Raw genomic sequence first — 20,237 nt, forward strand, 5'->3', positions numbered from 1 at the left:
TTCTCTAAGATATTGAAACCATCTGAAAAGAAAGCCAAGTACCAGTATGGCGGACTGAATTCTGGACGTCCGGTCACTCCACCTCGCACAGCTAATCCACCGAAGAAGAGGTGAAGAAAGGAATATTGTAGAAACACCATCAGATCTGTCAAGGACAAAACTCCATATTACAGTATATAATAAGTGTGCACTGTAAAACCATCCAGCCATTTGACACCCTTTATGATGTCACACGTTTAACTTAAAGAGACGGGTAAAGGATCTTTATTAATTTTTCTAGTAGAAAGATGTGCGACACTGTATTGTAACAAGTATAGCTCCAAGTTCTAATATCCAGCATAGTTTAAAAAAAAGTATTAAAAAAAACTATTGCAACTACATATTCACACTTACCACGGTTTTTAAAGTTGACCAACATCCCAGTTAAAACTTGATGTAATAGTTAAACCAGATGAGAGCATGATGTTCCATTTGTGTAATGTGGTCTTATTGTTGCTTGATTGCTTTTACTTTGGTTATTTTGTAGCTAGAATGATGCAAATATGGTATCTAGTCATACTCCTTGGCTCTCTTTGAATTTGAAATAAGAAAGGGGCTTTTTAGAACAGCCATTGATCTTTTATCCTCCCCCTAACTTCATGTTACTCATAATAATGCCGCGCAAATATGTGCCCCGTTATAATGCAAAGTTTATAGTACGGTAGTGATTAAAAGGCAAACTAATTCCAACATGCCTAGACTGGATAGCTTGACAGCCAACGTAAATTGGAACAGAAAACCCTGTCTTGACTTTTTAACTTAAACTGCCACACAATGAATTTGTGCACTACACTATTTTAAATTATTGACATTACACTGTGCTATGGCACTTCATTTAACTTACGACAAAAATGGTATTGCCTATGAGTTGGTAACTTGATTATGTGGTACCTTGGCTTTAGTTTTATTAGCATGAAACACCTTTTGGCATGCTTAGCTTCCAGGTAACTCCCTACCTGCATCAGAATTCATCTTGCATAGTTCCACAGAACATGAAGATCCTTATTTGCTAAGCCTTTGACAGCTGACATTCTTTTTCATAAGAGGGTGTATTTAAATGGATGTTCATCAGTGGACAGTGGGTTGGCTGACTAGTGGTGAGCTAAAACTGCTAAATGAATGTCCGACGATTATAAGGCTTATGTCACTAAAGATTATATCCTTTGGATTTTCATGATCAAATTTCATATACTATTGTATAGACTTCTGCTTTGTAGTGTACTATAGTAGCAATAATTTCTGTACATGATCAAGAGTTATGCAGTATTTCTTTTCAGTTCTCTCCTTTCTCAAAAGGTAAAGATTGGCAAGAGGGTGAGATACAGAGAAGTTTATAGTAGGATACATGAAAGGCACAGATTTGTGATGCTTTAGGATGCAATACAAAAGCTTTTACTGAATATTGTTGAATTTGTAAGATTATTTGGGGGAAGGCTGCAGATTTATACCATTCTAAATGTGCATCAGTAGATGTAAAACTCTTGACTTCAGTATCGTCTTTGAAAATGTTAAATTGAAGATTCTGATAACTTACATTTTATGAACTGGCACATTATATAATGCGAGAGTTATATTGATTTCTGACACAGTGAGCAAGTTCTTCAAAATGGATTTAAGTCTCTTTTCTAATTCCATTTTTGTTTTAAATGCATATTTTAAATGTAGTTTTTTTCATTTAGTAAAAGTTGTCTAATTCATTTGAATGAAGTCTGACTGGTTACTTTTTACTGCTGTTTACTGTTAGTCAACAAGTGTGGGCTTTTTTTTTTTAAAGTAGCATATATGTTAATATGTTACTGATTTATATTGGATTGGTCTGTGGTTTTGAACAGTGGTTTAATTTACCCCATCGTGAAGCAAGTTGACTCCATAGCATCAAATGTAGAGGTAGTTTTCATCTGGTACTGCTCAAAGATGCTTGTTCTTGCAAGTCAGTGATGACAGCAGTGTGAGTGAGAGTATTGTTGGTTCTTCACAAGGTTATTGATGAAATCTGTTACGTAGACCTTGATGAGGTAACTTCGTGCTCTTCAGTCATTGCTTACTTGAGGTTTGGTTTTACGAGTTTTGAAAATGATGTTTTTTTGCCAAGTGCCAGCCTCTGTTATAAGGAATGTTACCGAACAGCTGGATTAATGCTTTCTTATTTTTTCTTTAGTTTCTGGAACAGTGTCTTCTGTATGAAATGTCCAGGTGTAAAGCTGTGTTTGTGAGTACCTAATGTGCTCACTTTTACTACAGAAGCTGCTGCAAGGGGGAGAATCTTAAGGCATTCTTAAGTGTCCTAAAGAAATAGGATATTCTTGGTTTAATTTTATTACGCTATGAAGCCAGATGTAGTGGTGGTATCCTGAAGAAATTGCTGTTTTTGTATAGCAGCAATCACTGGCAAAGAGTGATTGCTTTTTTACCACTGGGTGACTGGGATGCCTGCCAACATCCTTCATCATCCCATACTAGGTTAAAAATACAGGGTTTAATAATCTTAACCTCTACAGATGTTTCTGGTATGGAATATCAAAACTAAGTCAGGAAGACAAAACTTACTGTACCAATTCAGCTTACATTTACAATGTTAATGTGGATCTATTGCCCAATCTGGAAAAAGGTAGAAATGAGAACCTGAGACTAATTATGCTCTGATAAAATTAATTCTTGTAAAGTAATTGAGATGGTCCAGAAATCAGTAGCTTTTTATAACTTTCATTTAATCATCTGTGAAGTCAACAACCGCAAGCAGCGTATGCAGTTCTTACTGGAGCGTTAAATATTTGAAAGATCTGATGGAAAAGTTTGGCTTCAAATACTATGCTTTGAGGTGTAGCAACAGACCTTGTGAGACAGTAGCTACGTTGGTTTCTGATCTTTTAAACTGTCAAAGGTTTGGGGGCTAGAGTTTCAAGCATAACATAGGGTAGGCTTTTTTTTATCTCATAGAGATACAGACATGGAAAAGACAGCATGGATTTTAATCACTTTTCAAGCTTAAATCTCTTTGAAAGTCCCCAAAAGTTGGAAAAAGTGATGAATGCCTTATTGATTCTACAAAACATTGACATGCTAATAGTGTAATTCTCCTTGTTTCAGGCAAGACTGCATAATGGAAAACATCTATGCTATGACAGTGTTAGTATGAATGACTAGCTGGGGGGGAGCAGGACAAGACTAAGGAGAAGAAAGGAAATGACCCTGCTGCCTGTAGTTTTTGGTTACTTCAGTCAATGTCCAGGAAATTCAGACTGGCCTAACAATGTGGGCTCAAAGTTTTCCATGGAAATTGCTGATGGACTGATTGTTGACAACTTTTTTTTCATGTAAGCATCTTGTCTGTACAAGGTTAAAATGCTGCCAAGTAGCACAGTGTTAGTGAACTGGGAAGTAACAGTATTCTGGAATGAGCTGTTAAGAGACGAAAAATATTACACCAGCTGAGGAGTATTTCTGCTTGTTCTCCCACACCCCTTTTTTATCTGACAGTAATATCCATTCTTGGTTTCATAGTAGAGTGCAACATGGCACACAACATCTTGTCCTTTTCCTTGTTGGTTGACAGGCTTTTTGTGATACCCAAGAGTTAGAGAAAAATCTGCTTTAATCTAATTTGAGGTGTTTCTGTAGGGAAGTTCTTCTTTGGTCTTCCACATTGATTGATCGTTGATCTGAGACTTTTTTTGTCAGAGTTACTCTGAATGCTTCTTAACGATGTTTTCTACGCATGGAATATTCATAATTGTTAGCTACTTTAAAGGAGGAAGAAATACACATTTAAATATAGTTGTGATCATTATGTTGCTCTAACACTGAGCACTGTCTCCGCATGGGTAGGCTTGTTTGTGCTGATCTGATCTATTTCCAGAAAATGTTGTAGGAAATAGACTCACTGAAAACATTCTAACTGGTCTTATATTAGTGGGCTGTATTGTTTGCCACATCTAGACACACAGAAGTACTTCTAGACACAAGTTTGAGATGGTCTCATTCATTGTTTCTGACTTTTTTTTTTTGCAGTGTGATTCTAACTAATTTGCAGCGTGACTACGCAAATGTTCTGTTCGGTGTCAACAAGCTTCATGTTCCTATTAGGAAGACAGTTTGTACCATCTTATCCATAAGAGGACTTAATAGCTATGTATGCTACTGCTTGTAGTATCCTGGTGCAGTGCATTGCTTTGTTCTTACTTTCCTGGGAAACTGTGGCTGGAAAGTCTTCAGACCTGTGGAAGGCCTTTTGTTATTTTTATTTCCTTTTTGTGGAAGGATTTTGTTGTTAGTATGCTACATCCCTATTTTAAGGTTCTTTTGAAGATAAATATCCTGCTTGCTTTTGTAGCTGTCTCCAAGAACTCCTAGGGCCTGTGCAGTCTTCTGCTGCGTTTCTGTCAAAAGATTATAGAAACAGGAGTTGATGAGCAGTAAGATATTCTTCATATGAAGAAGAGATCCCATCTGTGGCTTATCTTTCAAGTCCAAGAGGATATTGCTATCGTACTGTGGAAGCTGACAGCTGAAATTACTGCAGCAGTAGGTGGTTAGTTTAGGATGGATAAACACATTTTTCTCTCTCTAGTAATGGAAATATGACAGACATTGCTGCTACCAAATATGGTTTGAATTGAAAGTGACCCGAGTGGCTCGGTTTTGGGTAGCTGGAATTTTAAGATTATGTAGATTACAAACATGAGCATCCCAGGCTTGCCCTTTGTTGTAAAGCTCAAAAGGTTAACAAAAAAAAAAAAACCACGGTACCCTCTTTGTGGAGGCTTGCATAGCTAATAGTTGTGAAAACCTAGCTTTTAATCTGGTGTTTCATTTCTTCCTGGCAAACTGTCAGGGTCGTTTCCGTGGCTGGTGTATCTGGAACTTCCCTTGCTGTCAGGTTTGTGAGAGAGGAATGCATTTTACACAAACCCGACAGTTAGCATTACAGCTTAGCAAAGCACAGAAGCAAAGTGATACTGTCGATATTGTATTGCTCTTGAACTTGTTTGAATTGTAACATGGTTTATGATTGACACATCTTCTTTGTAATGTACATGAAGCTAAATGTGAATATTTGGCTTCAAATAGACTGGTGAAAACATCAAGAGCAAGAGAATGTCTCCTTACGTTGGAGCAGAGGTGACTACAGCACAACATGTTTTGGATGTCTGTCTCAGTCAACGTGGGCTAATCATGTGCATTAGAGAATAGTGTAATTTTTATGCAAAACAGAACTGAGCTGAAGTTCATGTTTCGGAGCATATTTACAATACCAGTTCTTTGTGCATCTGAAGAGGCCTGACTGTTAGAAGAACTCCATACTATGCATGTAGTCCTGCTTATCAATAGCAAAAAGCAATTCAGTGAATCAATGCCAGGCATGAAATATTTGGGCATAGCCCTGGATGGTTTTTTCTCTTCTGTAATCTGCTTGCGTCTGCTAATTAGCAGTAGCATTTTTCAAGGGCACACTTGGTGCATCTGTATGCTTCTTCAGAAACTGATTTTGCTTGCTTTATTCCAAAGGTTGACCAGGGTTTTGATGGCAGCATCTAACCAGGTGGCTGCACACAACTCATGGGCTTATAACCAAACATTCTTCTTACTGCTTTTATCAGATGATCAAAGCTGAAGGAACCTCAAACCGTGTTGGAGTGAACACTCGAAAACCACATGACAGTAAGTCAGTGTTGGGACAATAAATGAGTTACCAAGATAAGCTGCAAATCTGGTACTGTGTGTTGTTACAGGCCTGCCAGGTTCTCATCTTCCGGGGATTTCTAGAACTGGGACTGCCTTGAAGATCCCTCAAGTTGTTAAGAAACACTCAAAATTATCCAGTTATTTGTTCTGTATGTTCCTTGTTAAAATAATCTCAACGTGTTCATTGGTAATAAGGACAAAATTTCATTCTGTTCTCCACTGTTCTGTTTTAACTCCAGTTAATCCCTATACCTGTACGTTCAAAGACATGAGAATGAAAAAACAAAAGAAGCTTTCCACCCAACCGTTGCCAATATGTGGTTATAGTAATCTCTTCCAAGGAGAACTAGTTACTGTCTTGAAGCAGCCTGAACAGCTGGAGCTTTAGTCTGTGTGCACTAGATGAGGCCTGGCCCAGCCCCTTTCCTGGGTTCTGCTGCCTTGTTTAACTGTATCTGCAGATGAAGCTTCATGTTTAGCGTACTGCAAACTCAAATCTTTGGAGCAACCTTATCAGAAAGCAGGTGCTAACTAGATCCAGCTGCTAATAAAGATCAGAAAAGGCTATTCTGTATCTTCAGGTGGAGATAAAAGTTATATGGTAAGGTAAGATGAGAATAGCATAGTATTCCCTGGCAGAGCTCTACAAACAAGCAGCACACGAATGTCCTGTTGAAATATGATAGGCATGCCCAAATGGTAAGTTTCAGTGTTTGAACTTATTCTGAGTTCCTGTTGAATGCAGGAAGCAAAGCAAATAGGCAGGATTACAGTTTTCTAGTCTCTTACAGATAAATCATTTGAAAATACTGAATTACATTTGCAGAGAGCAGAATAACTTAGTGAAGTTTTTTCCCACCTTTGATAGAAAGTTCTGCCTGCTCATGTTGTTCTAAAGGGTTGAATCTTTAGGATGTGAGAGAATATTTTGGATGCATCTAATTATGTAAAAGGCTTAGCTAGGGGGGAAAAAAAGTATCTTGTGGACAAACTGTTGTAGCTTAACATGATGCAGAGGAACACACAATGTCGAGTTTTAAAAAAAGTGCAAAGGACGTTAGCCTTGGTGAGTAAATATTTTCCAGTGTAATGATTTTCCCCATTTTGCTTTGAAGTCCCAACCTACATATGGTGTAGTAGGTACAACTGTTTCACATTGCTGCCTCTGGATACTTTCTAGCAGCATTTCTGTGATTTTATTCATGTTGAATATCAGGGCTTATATAAATCAGCAATTTTCCTTTAGCTACCCCCTGAATATTTTATATTTACTTTTTGGGTTGCTATTCCTGAGCAGGTTTTTGCACCTTCCTCAAAGATAATGTGCAATTTCTGTGAAATGCTGGGAGAGGGAACATGTTACAAGAATTACATTTTAATGGGTATCTTAATTACATCTTTACCACATCTCTTGGAAACTAGATCTTATTAAGAGTGTGGGCTGTAAGGCTGAAGGCCCCAATCTGTTGAAGGATTGATAGTAAACACCTTTTCTTTTCTACTTAGGGCTCTTACCTAGAGGTACAACAACAAGCGACCAATATACTCGTCTTGTGGAGGCTTTTGTCTTGCCTTTACCACCTAGGATAAGAAGATGCATTCTGTTCCTTGAATCTCTTGTTTGTACTAATTCTATTTAAAGGCAGTTATGAAAAGTTCCTCATCCCGTTGTCGTTTTCTTCATAATTGCTCTAGCACGCAGATGCCATCTAGTGGTTGAATCTCAGCGGATTAAAAGCTATTGCTGCAGAACTGGCATTTTACTGCATGTTTATCCAGCACTCGTCTGATAGGTAGACCTTCTCTCTTGATCAGCACTGGAATATTTCCACAGTGCTTGGCTTCATAATAGCTCAGAGCTTGCTGCATTGAAACTAGGCTTCCCTTGGTAAGAAGTACAGATTTAATTTCTGTAAGTCTGATAGACCTCCAAGTCTGTTAAAATTATCTGTGGATTCTTAAGGGGAAAAAAAATCAAAGCTGCCATGGAAATCATAGAAAAGAATTACCTCCTGGGCTTTGTCATACTATATGAAGGATTCTATACGCAATCCTGACTGGTCCTCTGGTCTTCCTCAAAACTGTGTGTGTGATTCTTGCCCCTGTGGTTAGGCCACAGTGGTAAGTTGAGGTTTTAGCCCTTTGTGGGCCATGTTGAACTGCTAGAAGTTTGTATTGGCCCACTCATTCCTATCTTTATTCTCGCCCTAAAGTATTAGGCCCTGTTGGCTCCCCTAGGGGCCTGTCTCTGCTCATCCATGTATGGGCTGTGGGCCACTTCACAGGAAATAGTTCTGTTCGGACAGTTGCTGAGCCATTCCAGTTCAGGTGTTGTGATCACTCAGCATGTGGGGCTTCACTTGAAATTACATGGCCTCCCGACTTGTGCTTTTCTATGGTACAGACAATAAGGCATGTGTAAAGCTGGAAGGGTGTGATAACTCTGAAAAAGGTGTTTCAGCGAAGTCTAGGTTCAGAACAAGTAGATCCTTTCGGCCTTCTGCTGAAATAAACACCTGTAAGCATCTGCATGTCATGAGTAGTATGCATCTGTTTCAGTTGTAAAATGCGTTCAGCTTCTGTAGCTGTATCTGGTAGTTGCGATCAAATAATGGCTTGTCCCATTATCCCATTGTCCTCATTGTCAGGAGGAAATGAAGTTATGAGGCTCGTGGCCAGCTTGGGGAGACAGGATTGAGCGTACCTTGTTGGGCACTGCTGGGAATCATGCAGTCACTTGTCTGCCACATACTTATGCCTGTCAGGTGTGAGTATGTCCCCATGCAGGGCTGCATATTCTTTTTTTTAGCTGGGAATAGAGAAATTCTAACATAAGGATTAAAGTATTTAATCACGTAGATGAACTGCTCTCTCTAAGAAATATGCTCGCTCATTCAGTACCTGATACAGAAGTTTGTCTGAGGTATCAAAACGGCCAGGAGGTGGCATTTGTGTACCACAAATAAGAAAAGCAGTAGCACATCAGGCAGTACCACTGCAAGTAGGCAGGTTTGCTGTCAGCGCTTTTTCAGTGCTTGCTTAGTCACCCGTGTCTGTACAAGTAAGCTTCATTAGGTGAAGTGCAGTATTTTTATATTACTGGTCTAAATCAAGAGCTAATTATTTGCGAGAAGTGATGGTGAGATTTTTTTAAGGTGATTGGACACTTTATTTTCATACACAGTTATTCCAACTGTATTTGTGTGGTTATGATTTATGCACACAAGTTTTTTATAGGTCATTTACCTCCCTAGTCATTGTTTGACTAGTGTCCTTTTCTTCTAAAAAGAAAACTTGAGTGGCTGCAACTGATGATAGTAATGCTTTATGACTAAATGTTTGTTCTGTGCTGCAAATATAATATACTCCTACCCCCCTTTGCACATAGAAGTAGTCTGTAAGCGGCATTTACTTGAGCAGTAAGTAAAATCACAATCTTTTATGGTAAATAAGTGTCATGGTAGAAAACAAAAATAGCAAGGGACTTTGACAAAGTGCTTGTGAGGATTTGAGTGAACATGCAAATTTCCTGACTCAGGCCTGAAGTCAGGGTTAGTTGCCTACTTGATGTGTATTGTATACAATATGGACAGCAATGGCCAGCACTTCCTAATAAAGCTTTTTTTTTTTTGACTGAAACTCGTCCAAATCTTGGTTCTTGCTCAGTCTTTATCTGGTTTCTTTATTTCTTCCTTCATGTTAACCTTTTCAAAGAATGAGCAATAATAAATACGCTTTCTCTGCCAATATCACAGACGCTGCTTTGTTCTTGTGTGTTTGCTGACCCGTGGATATCACTCGGAAGCAGAAAACGTGCAGTCCCTCCTTCACAACAGTGTTGTCTCATTGACAGTAGCACTGACCTACTGCAGGGTTAATGTACAGTGTCCTAATTGACCTAGATTAGCTGCTCATCTTCCTACACTAACAGCTACTGGACATTAACCTCTTCTGTTTCTACTTGTAACTGATGCCTTCAATCCTTAGAGTCAGTTCAACAGAGAACAGTACTGTTGTGAGACAAGAAGAGCATGGTCCTTGCTCGGCTTTGTTACTAGCACCAGGGGATGACCTGTGCTATGCTAGGGTGTTTGTTTGGCATGCTGTAGTGATCTTGCACATAGCTGATAGATTATGAAGGCTGGGGATGAACACGCTGATGTGCATTCTTCTCGCTGGAGTCGCTTGATAATGTCCTGGTGCTCCTAGCAGCTGTGGAAGATCCCATGTCAACATGCCTGTGAGGTATGAGTTGGACTTCTGAAACTTCATGAGATGCTTTTTGCTATTCCTGTCAACAAACTTCACATGACTGTAATTCTCTGAAACCTAATTTTCCATTTGTTATGTGTATGTCCCCGTTCCTTAGAAAAGCAGCATACCTTTGATGTCAGTAACCCATGTTATGGGGTTATTGTACATCTTTCCATGTAGGAGATGGCACATAATGAGATGTCACATAATGCCTTGTGCAACTTAGGGGGAAAAAAAAAAAGGAGAGTGGAGAACATGGGAATGATACGTGTGTATTTTTGAAGCAGGCATCTCAGCCTACTGGAAAGTAGGCGTCTCATAGTTTTTACTCGAAAACACTCAAAACTCTTATTTTAAATAATATTTGAAAGTATTTTCATAAGTTTCCCTGTAGGGAAAGACAAAAGTGTTGTGATGCAGTTGGTGCTTACCTCTTGTTTGAGTAAGGCTGAATTTTTTTTCCTTGCAGAAAAATGACGTGTGACTTCAACCAGCTTTAGTATGTCTGTTTTGGGAGTGCTAAGTTTTGTAGGCCTGGTGGGAAATGAGCTGCTTGTGTAGTTCCTTACCCACTTAAAGCCTTGGTCTTTATTTTTATGAACACACTTCATCCTGAAAAGTTGCATTTATATTTCTATTATCTCTGCTCTGTATTTATTCATTTGTGGCTTCTGGTGACATCCTCCCTTTACATGCAGGTGTGAGTGTAGTTTGTCTGTGTGTGTACAGATACGGTTTCAGAATACGTATTCTGAATCTTTCCTTGGAGTGGAAATGAGGGTGGCAAGTCTGAGAACCAGTCACCCCGACACCCACTAGACACCCAAGCTTATTAAAAACAGATTTGTCATATACAGTCTAATTGCAGTAACATATGGCAAAGGTAACTTACCCTGACGTGATGTTTGCATGTTCTGTGGTGTGTTAGCAAGTGTTTTACTGGTATCCAGGCTACCTATTTTACAACTGTTCAATTAGAGGTGGTTATGATTGGTAGTATTGTTCTATAAACAATACAACAGCGTGAACAATGCCAAGAACATATGCGTCTGAAATGTGTGATGCCATGCATCCTGGCCAAAAAAGTAGATGGTGACCTTTAATATGAAGAGTTAAAAGGATATGCCTTAGCTTGTTTAAATTTGAGCTGCAGTAATTTAGGAAAATAGCATACAGAAACTTCTAGTGCTCCTTAAGGGGAAATATTTGCTTGAGCTCTGTAATCTGTACCAAAGATGTATTGCTACCTGAAACCATTTATATCAGGTCTCTTTTTTCCCTGCGTTCTCCACCACCAAAGACTTGTTCTGGCAAAATGGTGATATCTTCTATTAGCACTTAGTATTTCCCAGGAATTCAGTGTCCATCAGAAAGAGTCACTTGCATTGAAAACAAAACCACCTCTGGAAACCGGAAAAAAAACAGGGCTGTTTTCAGTGCCAGGTGGCTTGTGTACCAGGCACTCTTCATCACTGTCGGGTGATGTTCCTAAGAACTGCAGAGATGCTGTTAGTTAGAAAAAGAAGTTTAAACAAGTCTAAACACCTGAATAGTTCAGTCCGTGTACCCTGGTAGTAGCACTTTTCCAAACTTCCTTCACTTCCTCTTCCAAAGACTGTAGCTCTAATTTAAGATGTTATCTTCTCATGCTTCTGTTGTGACAGTGTGCACCCTATTTCTGATAAGGGTTAAGCAAGGTTTATTTTAGGAATATTAAGTGTAGACATGTACCATCTACCGTTGCTTCCTGGGCACACGAGCATGTTCTGTTTATCCTGTGTCAATATCTCATCTGTGGTGATAAATTTAACCATTAGTTGACAAGTATGAGTATCAATTTTTAAGCAAGTGATATCTTGCATTAGGTGATTGTCCTGTATCACATACTACTCTAATTCAAGCCATTTGCTTAACAGGTGTTTCAGAACAGGAATCTGGTAGCTTGTTGGGCATATTAAATGTTTGTCGACCTCAGTATAATGAAAAACTTTCATGTAGACACCAGACTATTCATTCTGGATACAGCTCTTTTTCTGTAGTTGTTAACTCTTTTGAAATACTATTTCACTAATAAATAACAAATGTTATTCCATAAAAAAGCAAGGGGCTTCTGTTGATTCCTGTAATTCTTAAGCAGATGAAACATACGTGCCCAGGTTTCATTTCAGAAACCCCATGCACAGCAATTTTGCATCTATGAGGAGGAGTCAGCCTCATTTCCATGCAGGTAATGGTAGTAAAGATTAAATTGTGAGCTCTTACTTCTTGATCCCTACCATGCAACATGTGTTGAATGGACATGGAAAGCCTTCAGGTAGTTAAGTAGATGCACAAAGTGTCCTGGGCACTGGAAAAATGTTCATTTTCAATGCTACCTATTCCAAGCCGTGAAGCTTTCAGTGCTGTGATGGTCACACTTTGAGGCAGGCCAGGCGACTGAGTCAGCATTCTGGCTGGAATACCCCATGGATCATTAACATAGTGGTATCCAAAAAAAACAGGAGGACAAAGCCATCTATTTGGCTCAGAGTTTATCCACAACTGCATGGAATCAACCTTTTATTGAACATAAAAGTCTCATTTAAAGCTTGTCTGATTAGTATCTGCGAACTCTTATTGGATCCCAACAAAAAGCATGTCAGAGTGTGTATTCATTGAAGCATGCCAAACAACTTTTTTCATGGATGATGGCAAAAGAGCAGCAAGTAAAAGGGCTATAGTTGCTCATTTGGAACAAAGCTAAAAGATAGGATCTGGATTTCTTTCTTTTGGCTTGTACTTTATCCTTGGGATTTCTGAAAGCAGCTGGAACTTCCGCTAAAGAGAAATAGGGTCTGCCTGACTTCGGCTGAGATGTGTGCTGTGCTGCCTGTGCCAGCTGAGCCCTCTTTCCCAGAGGAAGAGCCCACCCTGTGGGAGGTCAGTCAGCAGTAGCGATGCCTCCTGTCCTCGTTCTGCGCTCTGCCAGAGCAAAGCCCAGCTCTCCATGGGAGTCCAGGAGCCCTGGCAGGAGGTGGTGCCCAGAACCTTTGCACCCCTAACTGGCCCTGCCAACAGCATCTTCCTTCCTGAGCTGCTCCTCTGCCACAGGTACTGTTGCATACCCCACTGCTGCCTCTGTGCTCTGACACCTTTCTGTCTAGGTTTCCACTGGTGTAAACCAGGAGGAGGTTAGGCATAATCTTACTAGGGAAAGGTGAGTGTCTTCTCCTAGCTAAAAATCAATGGGATGCGTAAGAAGAACTGACACGTACTACGTGACGCTTCCTACGTAACCATGAAATGAGAAACTAACCTTAGTAGTTGATTGGTGTAATAGATATCCCTAGTTAATAGGTCTGTTAGCATCAAGCCCACACCTCAATCTGTTTCTGTTGTCCTAGGTGTTCTGTTGGTATTCACAAAAGTCTGCAGCAAGATGAATGAATTGCAGACAGCAGAAATCCTCTGCCTTCTCACTCTTGGCGTAACTTCTTGTGCACAGCAAGATCTCTTTTGTAGTATGGAAAAGATGCGTATAGACGTCTGGTAAATGGCTTTTTGACACAGGTGGAAGATGGTGTCAAAGTAAAAATCATATATCAAAGGCTAAAAATCAAATCTCACAGCAGCTGTATGGTAATGCTTGGCTCTGTTCTCTATCCATCTTGAGTTTACTTATGTGGACATGGCTGGGAATCCTGAAAGACTAGTAAATGCTTTCAGAAGGAGGCTGCTTAATGTGACCTATGCAACTTGCATAGTTATAAATTGCCCTTAAAGTTGCAACTTCTAGTCAAGCTCTTGACCAACAGCTCCTCACATTGTAGTCATTCTGTTCTGCATCTGATAGCTGTATGAGCTGAATTCTAGGAATGTTGCCCCAAAGTCTAATGCTATATTTAAGAAAGAAAGATGAGCTGGAAACCTCAGCAACCTGAAGATAAACCTAGGTTTATCTTGAGATGGTTACAAGGAAAGAGAACTGTCCTACAAGAGGCTGCCTCCTCCTGAAAGGCAGGGATTTCCTTTGAAGGGAAAGTGTCTTTTGGCAGGTGACATCCAGTAGAGCTGACCTGAGGTAGCAGAAGTAGGAACTGCATTTAGAGATCGTGCGTAGGGTATTTTGTAAACGTCCGCTGACATGGGAAGAGCAGTCTCTGCCTCCTCACCCCTCAGTAAAATGGCTTGGAAGCATCGGTGACGAGCTTTTCATGCTCCCAGGGACTGTATTTGTTGGAACCTCTGTAAGGTATATGAGGAAGGTTATGCCTGCGAGGGGCTAGTCCCAACACAACCTTGAGAAGTTAGAATTCTTACTCAAGCAGGCAGCTGGCTGTTCTCCTGTGAGACTATTCTATAAGGAAGGGGAAAAAACTGCAAGGTAAACCTGATTATCTTCAAGTTGCTGCATGCGCTGTCCCAGAAAGACACTCTCATTTCCTCTCTGAAGTGGAAATAAGATGATACTGCTCCCTTCCTCTCTATGATACTTCCAGTAGTGAGCAGAATCTGCTTCATCAGCCTTTCACCCATCACTATTTGGGGACTTTATAATTGTTGGTAAAATATTGTGGCCTTTTCCACATATGGACTTGGCTTTTGTAGAGTCCCCAGACAGTAGCAGCTATCAGTCTCAAAGAAGAATTTGTTTCAACAGTCAGACTGGCTTGTGAAAGGGAGGGGAAGATTACCTTCTGCTTAGGTAATCAACCTCTCTGACATCATTTGTGTGCTAATGGGATATAATTTAAGATCGGAGATGTTTTGCTGTATGTGTATTTTTTTTCTAGAGGGTAAAATCGTACAAAAGAGGAGGCTTTGTGCAGATGGGAGAACCAACTGGAGATGAAAGTGAAACCAGAAACGTTGTTTTGTGTGATGCTATCATCCTCTAATTTCAGTACTGCTTTTAAAGCCAATAGCTGTTAGTCGAGGTGGGGTTCGGACTGGTGTTGCATTAGCTTTTGATAGTTCTGCATTATTTAAAAGTGGTGTAGAAACAGCTGTATAAATCAGCCTTCCAGATCAATTTATTAGATTACATTCTTCAGGTAGTTAAGGTAGAAGGAAGCTTTTAAATGGATTAGCAGTCCTTAATCCTTTCAAACACTGATTCAGTGGAGCACCAAAATGTGTACTGAATTTTAAGCTCAGAAGTAGTTCCCTTTCAATCATTAGGACTATTTGCATACTGAATTTTAAGAAATTGTCCAAGCACTTACCCAAATCAGGATCATAAGTAGGGATTCTTTGATGTGTCAGCACAGTGCATGTATGCTGGTCCTAATCTTTACTGTTTCTCATCTTTATTCTTTTGTGCATGCTTTCTCTAGACGGTAACTTGAGCCCTTGCCTGTCTGATACTTTCTTGAAAAGCTGTTGGTCCCTTAGGGCTTAGCAAAGCAGTGTTTTGTCACACATTCCACCCATGCCTGTCTTTAAAATAAACTTTTTTTTTCTCCATTGTCCTTTGACCTCAGCAAAATTACATGGCTGCATCTGGAAGCAGCACTTGCATTTTGGCCTATTATTTCATCCCCCAAATTTGCCGTTGGTTTTAAGATCAGCTACATGCATATACACTTGGATGTAGCCATGGAAGGCTCTTCCATCATGTGCACCACTATTTAAGAGTAAATATCAAAGAAGAATCAGATGCTCTTCAAACGTTATGACTTCTGTGACTTCTGGGGACAAGTGTCCCCAGCCCTTTCCAATATATTCTTTATATTATTGATCTTACTAACACTTGTACAGTTGCCTGCAGACTCAGTTCTGCAGCCTGTTCTCAGGATTTCCCATAACTCAAATGCCTGATTAGCTATTGTTTGTCCTTTAAATGCAGCATTTAAAAAGAAGCATAAGCTTCAAACCATTGGAGAGTTGTAGTTGTCTTTTTCTGAAGGTGTAGCAGCTCACATGGGAAACGCGATCCCCAATTCAGGGAGGGTGATAGGCAAGGAATCTTGTTAGCCAGGTGTTAGGATGCAGATATGTGCAGGTGGGGATTTATCTTTGGGTCATCCCTTGGCTATGCAGTATCCATGTGTTGCAGCCTTGGCCATAGAATTCTTCTACTCCTTAAATACAGCTGCTTGTGGAAGTATTGGAAAGACTTGAGGAGTGAAATTACAAACGAGTAAAATGCTGGCATCCCGAACTTCACAGAGGACTTTCAAATCTGCTGAAATGTTTTGAGTGCCCAATTCCTCTTGTTCTAATGGTAAGTACTCATCTAATATATCCAAATGGCATTGAGAATCTCAGCCTCTGTGTATATTTACGTATTGTCTCTGTACGTGCGACTTATACGCGCGTTCTTTCACACATGCATGTTTCTAAGCTAAAATTTCCATGTTTTGGTAGTGCTCTCATCACTGTGATGTCTGTTTTATTTCAGGGAGGAAAAAAAAAATCAAGTAGCTGCATCTTGTTTATTACCACTAAATATAACTTCTCTTCTACAGCAAGTGATTTTGTTAGCATGAACCGTGAGCCAAGGGAAAAAACCACAATATATCTTAGCCAGCTTCGGCAATCTAGTCTTGGTAGTGTTTAAGTAGTAAAGGGAAAGAGCACAGAAGAAAATGGATGGAAGTAAATATTGTTTGAGTTTTGCTATATGAGTCTGTAACTCTAAAAATCTCCTTAAGTTACCAAGCTTTAAAGGAACACGAAATACTGGAAAAAAAGAGCAGAAAGAAATTGCTTATATAGGGGTGAACTTGCAAATAGACATCATTATTGCATCGTAACCAGCATCCGTCCTTATCTATAACCGAAGTAATATTGCTGTCGTATTTTAAGTAGTGAATTCTACTGTTAAGTTCTTGCGGCCAGGGTTTTTTCTTTTTATGTGTATAAACCACTTTACGTGAAGTTTTGTCTGGACAACGTAACTGCTGTGGAAGTATGGTATGGTTTTGGTGCTGTGGTGCACTTCACTGGTGCGCTTTGCTAGGGAGACTTGCTGGTAATTTGTTAGTCTGGGTCAACGTCTATTAAGTTGTTAAAGCAGAAGAAAACGTACGAAAGATGGAACAGTCAAGGCTGTGATGGTCTGTCCAACAGAACTGCAAACCATGGGTGTATGATAATCCAAAATACATAGCCTCAAAAGCAAAAATGTAGCAAGGGATCAGCGTATGGTCAGTTTTCTGTGTATGTACAAAATGTGTGCGGACTTCAAGAGTTAGAAGGAGAAGCAAGAAATCTAAGCCTACTGTTTCTAGCTGTCTTGTTCCAACTTAGACCAGTTTATGACATAGTCTGAATCTAATATGTAGTGTGCGTGTTAGTCCTATCTTGCTTGATACTTCCTTCTCAGAAGTTCTATAAACGTGTTACAGCAGAGGGCAGTAGGAACCTTCCTCTGCTTGGAGTTGTTTTGTATCACAAGCGTGTTAGTACGTGTTTTTCCCCTCCGCTCCTTGTCCCTGCTATGATGATATTCAAAGGCTAGATAAAGCTGATAGAGGGGAGCTGCCACGGACCTAGAGAGTGCAAGGTCTGTGCTTGTGGATTCATTTCTAGTCATCAAACTGATTTTGTAGATTTAAGGTATGCTCTGAGGGATTCGGGCCCAGGCTGATGGCTGTAACTGGGTAATTTCTACCTCCGTTCAGAATCCTGTAGCAGCAGAAGGGAAATGATGTGCCAAACTACACAGCTTATCCTGAAGCGTGTTTTCCTGCTAGTTGCTGAAGTCTCTCAATCCTCTGCTGAAATACTTGCTTCTAATTTCCCTGCATAATATCTAGGGTCAAAAACCAGGCTTCAAAAGCACATGCATTCAGAGAAGAAAAAGCCAATGCTGCAAGGCATCTTCAGCTGGGAACCGCTCAGATCCATACATCATGGTGATGTCAGCAGTGCCAGGATTACCTCCGCTCTGTGCATCTCCTCTCTTTATTCTCCGCTCACTCTCAGCGTCTTCTGTCAGTGCTCAGGAGCCACCGCAGTTCACTTGGGTTTGGCTGTCATTGCCTCCCGTCAGTTCAAATTAGTGTTCCAGTACTGCAAGCCATCTCAGTAGGTTTGGGGTTTCCCTCCTGTCCTGTTTTTATTTCCTGGTGGGGGATATGCACGTACGCCCTCTTCTCTGGCTCCGTGGGCTCGTATCTCGGCAGCGCACGCGTGCATGGCCGCCTCTGAGCATAGCGCCAGTTCACAGCTGAGATCAGCAGCGGCTTTAGAACTTGCTCCCTCTCCTTTGATTGGAAGTAGCCTGGGTCTGCTGAGCTTCCAGAGAACATTGCACAGCTCAGCTTTCCCCCGCCCCCGGCTCCTCCAGGCGTGCGAGAGTGTGCGCGTGGGAAGGAGGGAGTTGTCATTGTGAAGAATTGTTCAGAAGTGGGGGATTTACTCACTTCCTAGTTTGCTGGTGAGGATCTGTCTTATGCTTTGCTACACCTAGGTTGTATTTTTTCAACTTCTGTTTCTGATAACTGTAGTATGTGTACAGATGGACTTACTGAAAGATACTACCACTTGCACGGACCTCATAGGGGTGCTATGGACATGTCTGTCTATAGATATTCCTAGTGCTTGCAGTTACTCACGTTTGTTAAACTGAGATGCTACTGGGTAGGCTGGTTTCTTTTTTGTCCTTTTCCTTCGTTTGTGTTATACTTGTAAAAGAATCTTTGAATCTGGGACCCACATACCAGAATGATCCACAAAGCGGGTTGCTTCTGAGGCCAGACCCAGTCCCATCTGCAAAAGGATAAAGGCAGGCTGCTCTCTGTATGGTTGCTCAGAGCTATTCAAGGGTGGAAAATGTGAGAAGTAAGAAGTGAGCTGCAGCTTTAAAAAAAAAAAAAAAAAAAATCCAGCCAACGTTATATTTTGTTCTGGTGTTCTTCTTTCCCTGTTACTGAGATTAGGCACACACCAGATGAAGTCCCATTTTGGGTAGATGACTGTCTTGTGGGAAGAGCACCAAGAGGGGAGTCAGGGAAATAAATTTTTCAAGGCTTTTGGTTTGATAATGCCTGTAGCTTGTCATGTTGTAGCATTGTCCTAAGTCCAGCACTGCATAATTGCCACTCTATGTTCAGCGGACCCCTTTATGCCACGCTATTGTGCCACAGAGGCACCAGGGCATACTTGAAGGCCTGTCTGCCTGCTTCTCTGAGAGTTGTGCCAAGGACACCCTGATACAGGAACTACCCACTAGGGACTGTGCATGGAATATGCATCTCCCTAGTCTGTTTTCAAAGCTAAACATCCCTACAAAATTCCTTTTAGAAACCAGTTTCACTGTGCATAGCTATAAAGATTGATTTAACCAAACTATGCTAAAAAAGCCCCCAAATTGATTACTTGACCAACTAGTGACATGATTGCAAAATAGGAAGTAAGTGATTGTTCCCTTAAAACATAAAAATGTGGACAGACAAGTGTGTACTGAAGATATATTTAAGCCCAGATTTCATACTTGGACCTGAGGGAACAGCAAATGGCATAAAACAGACATGTACAATTTTAAGAATTCCTTAAAAATGCTTTGTTTGGTATGTTATCACAGTTTCACCATGAAACGTGAAGAATGCAAGTTGAAACGAACCTCTGTTCTCAGCCCAACCTGTTGGGCAGATGGGTATCAAAAAGCTGTTTTCTTCTTAGGGGCATCAGAAAACTGAATGATTCATCCTGTAAAACATACTGGGGCTGTGAAGACAAAAAGCACAGCTGATTAAAGGGAATTTTTGCATTTAAATCTGAACTTGCTGCTTTGTCAATGTAGGTTTTTTTGTGTGAATATTTGCACTGGCTCTGTTCCACTTTTTAAGGGGAGACAAGAATCACTAAGGCTGTGGGGGAGAAGCTAAACCACATTACTCTCATCTAATTCAGAGCACTGCACATGCTGTGTGGTACCCAGTAAGGTAATTCTTCTCTTATGAAGTCATGGTGCAGTGGTACCTTGCTTACCATGTTTAAGTAAGTGCCACTTACTAGCAGAAAATAGTAAAAATAATCAGCTGCTCAAAAGGCGAGAGCAAAATTACTAAATAAAGAACTGAAATTCTTTTAGGCACACAGGCTTGGTGCTGTAAATTGCTGATTGAGTGAAATGGAAGCATTTCATGTGAGCAGACACATTTTGTTTAAAACTTAAAGGAAAGCTTTTGAAGCTTTTTTTTAATTTGACAAGCCAAAAGCATTTCATTCCAATTATAACTGAACATGTTTTCATACAATGTAAGTCTTATCAAAGCACTTTGAAAGGTAATACCAGTATTTTGTTTTCTTTTTTTGTGTGTTTTTAGTTATAA

General features: G+C 40.2%; 1 protein-coding gene and 1 long non-coding RNA gene across 2 annotated transcripts in view; one reads left to right on the forward strand and one right to left on the reverse strand.

The window, feature by feature from the left end:
- PPP1CB (protein phosphatase 1 catalytic subunit beta) overlaps positions 1-1,742 on the forward strand; it is a 29,206-nt gene extending 27,464 nt beyond the window's left edge. Inside the window, exon 8 of the mRNA XM_083832102.1 lies at positions 10-1,742. Coding sequence (XP_083688228.1) covers positions 10-114 — 105 coding nt within the window. The 3' untranslated portion in view covers positions 115-1,742. The remainder of the gene's footprint in view (positions 1-9) is intronic.
- LOC310897937 overlaps positions 1-20,237 on the reverse strand; it is a 48,691-nt gene continuing 28,454 nt past the window's right edge. Inside the window, exon 2 of the long non-coding RNA XR_014582810.1 lies at positions 1-20,237. This exon is cut by the window's right edge and continues 26,941 nt beyond it. This is a non-coding gene — a long non-coding RNA (uncharacterized lncRNA).

Source organism: Anser anser (assembly GCF_964211835.1).
Source record: "Anser anser genome assembly, chromosome: 3".
NCBI classification, from domain to species: Eukaryota; Metazoa; Chordata; class Aves; order Anseriformes; family Anatidae; genus Anser; species Anser anser.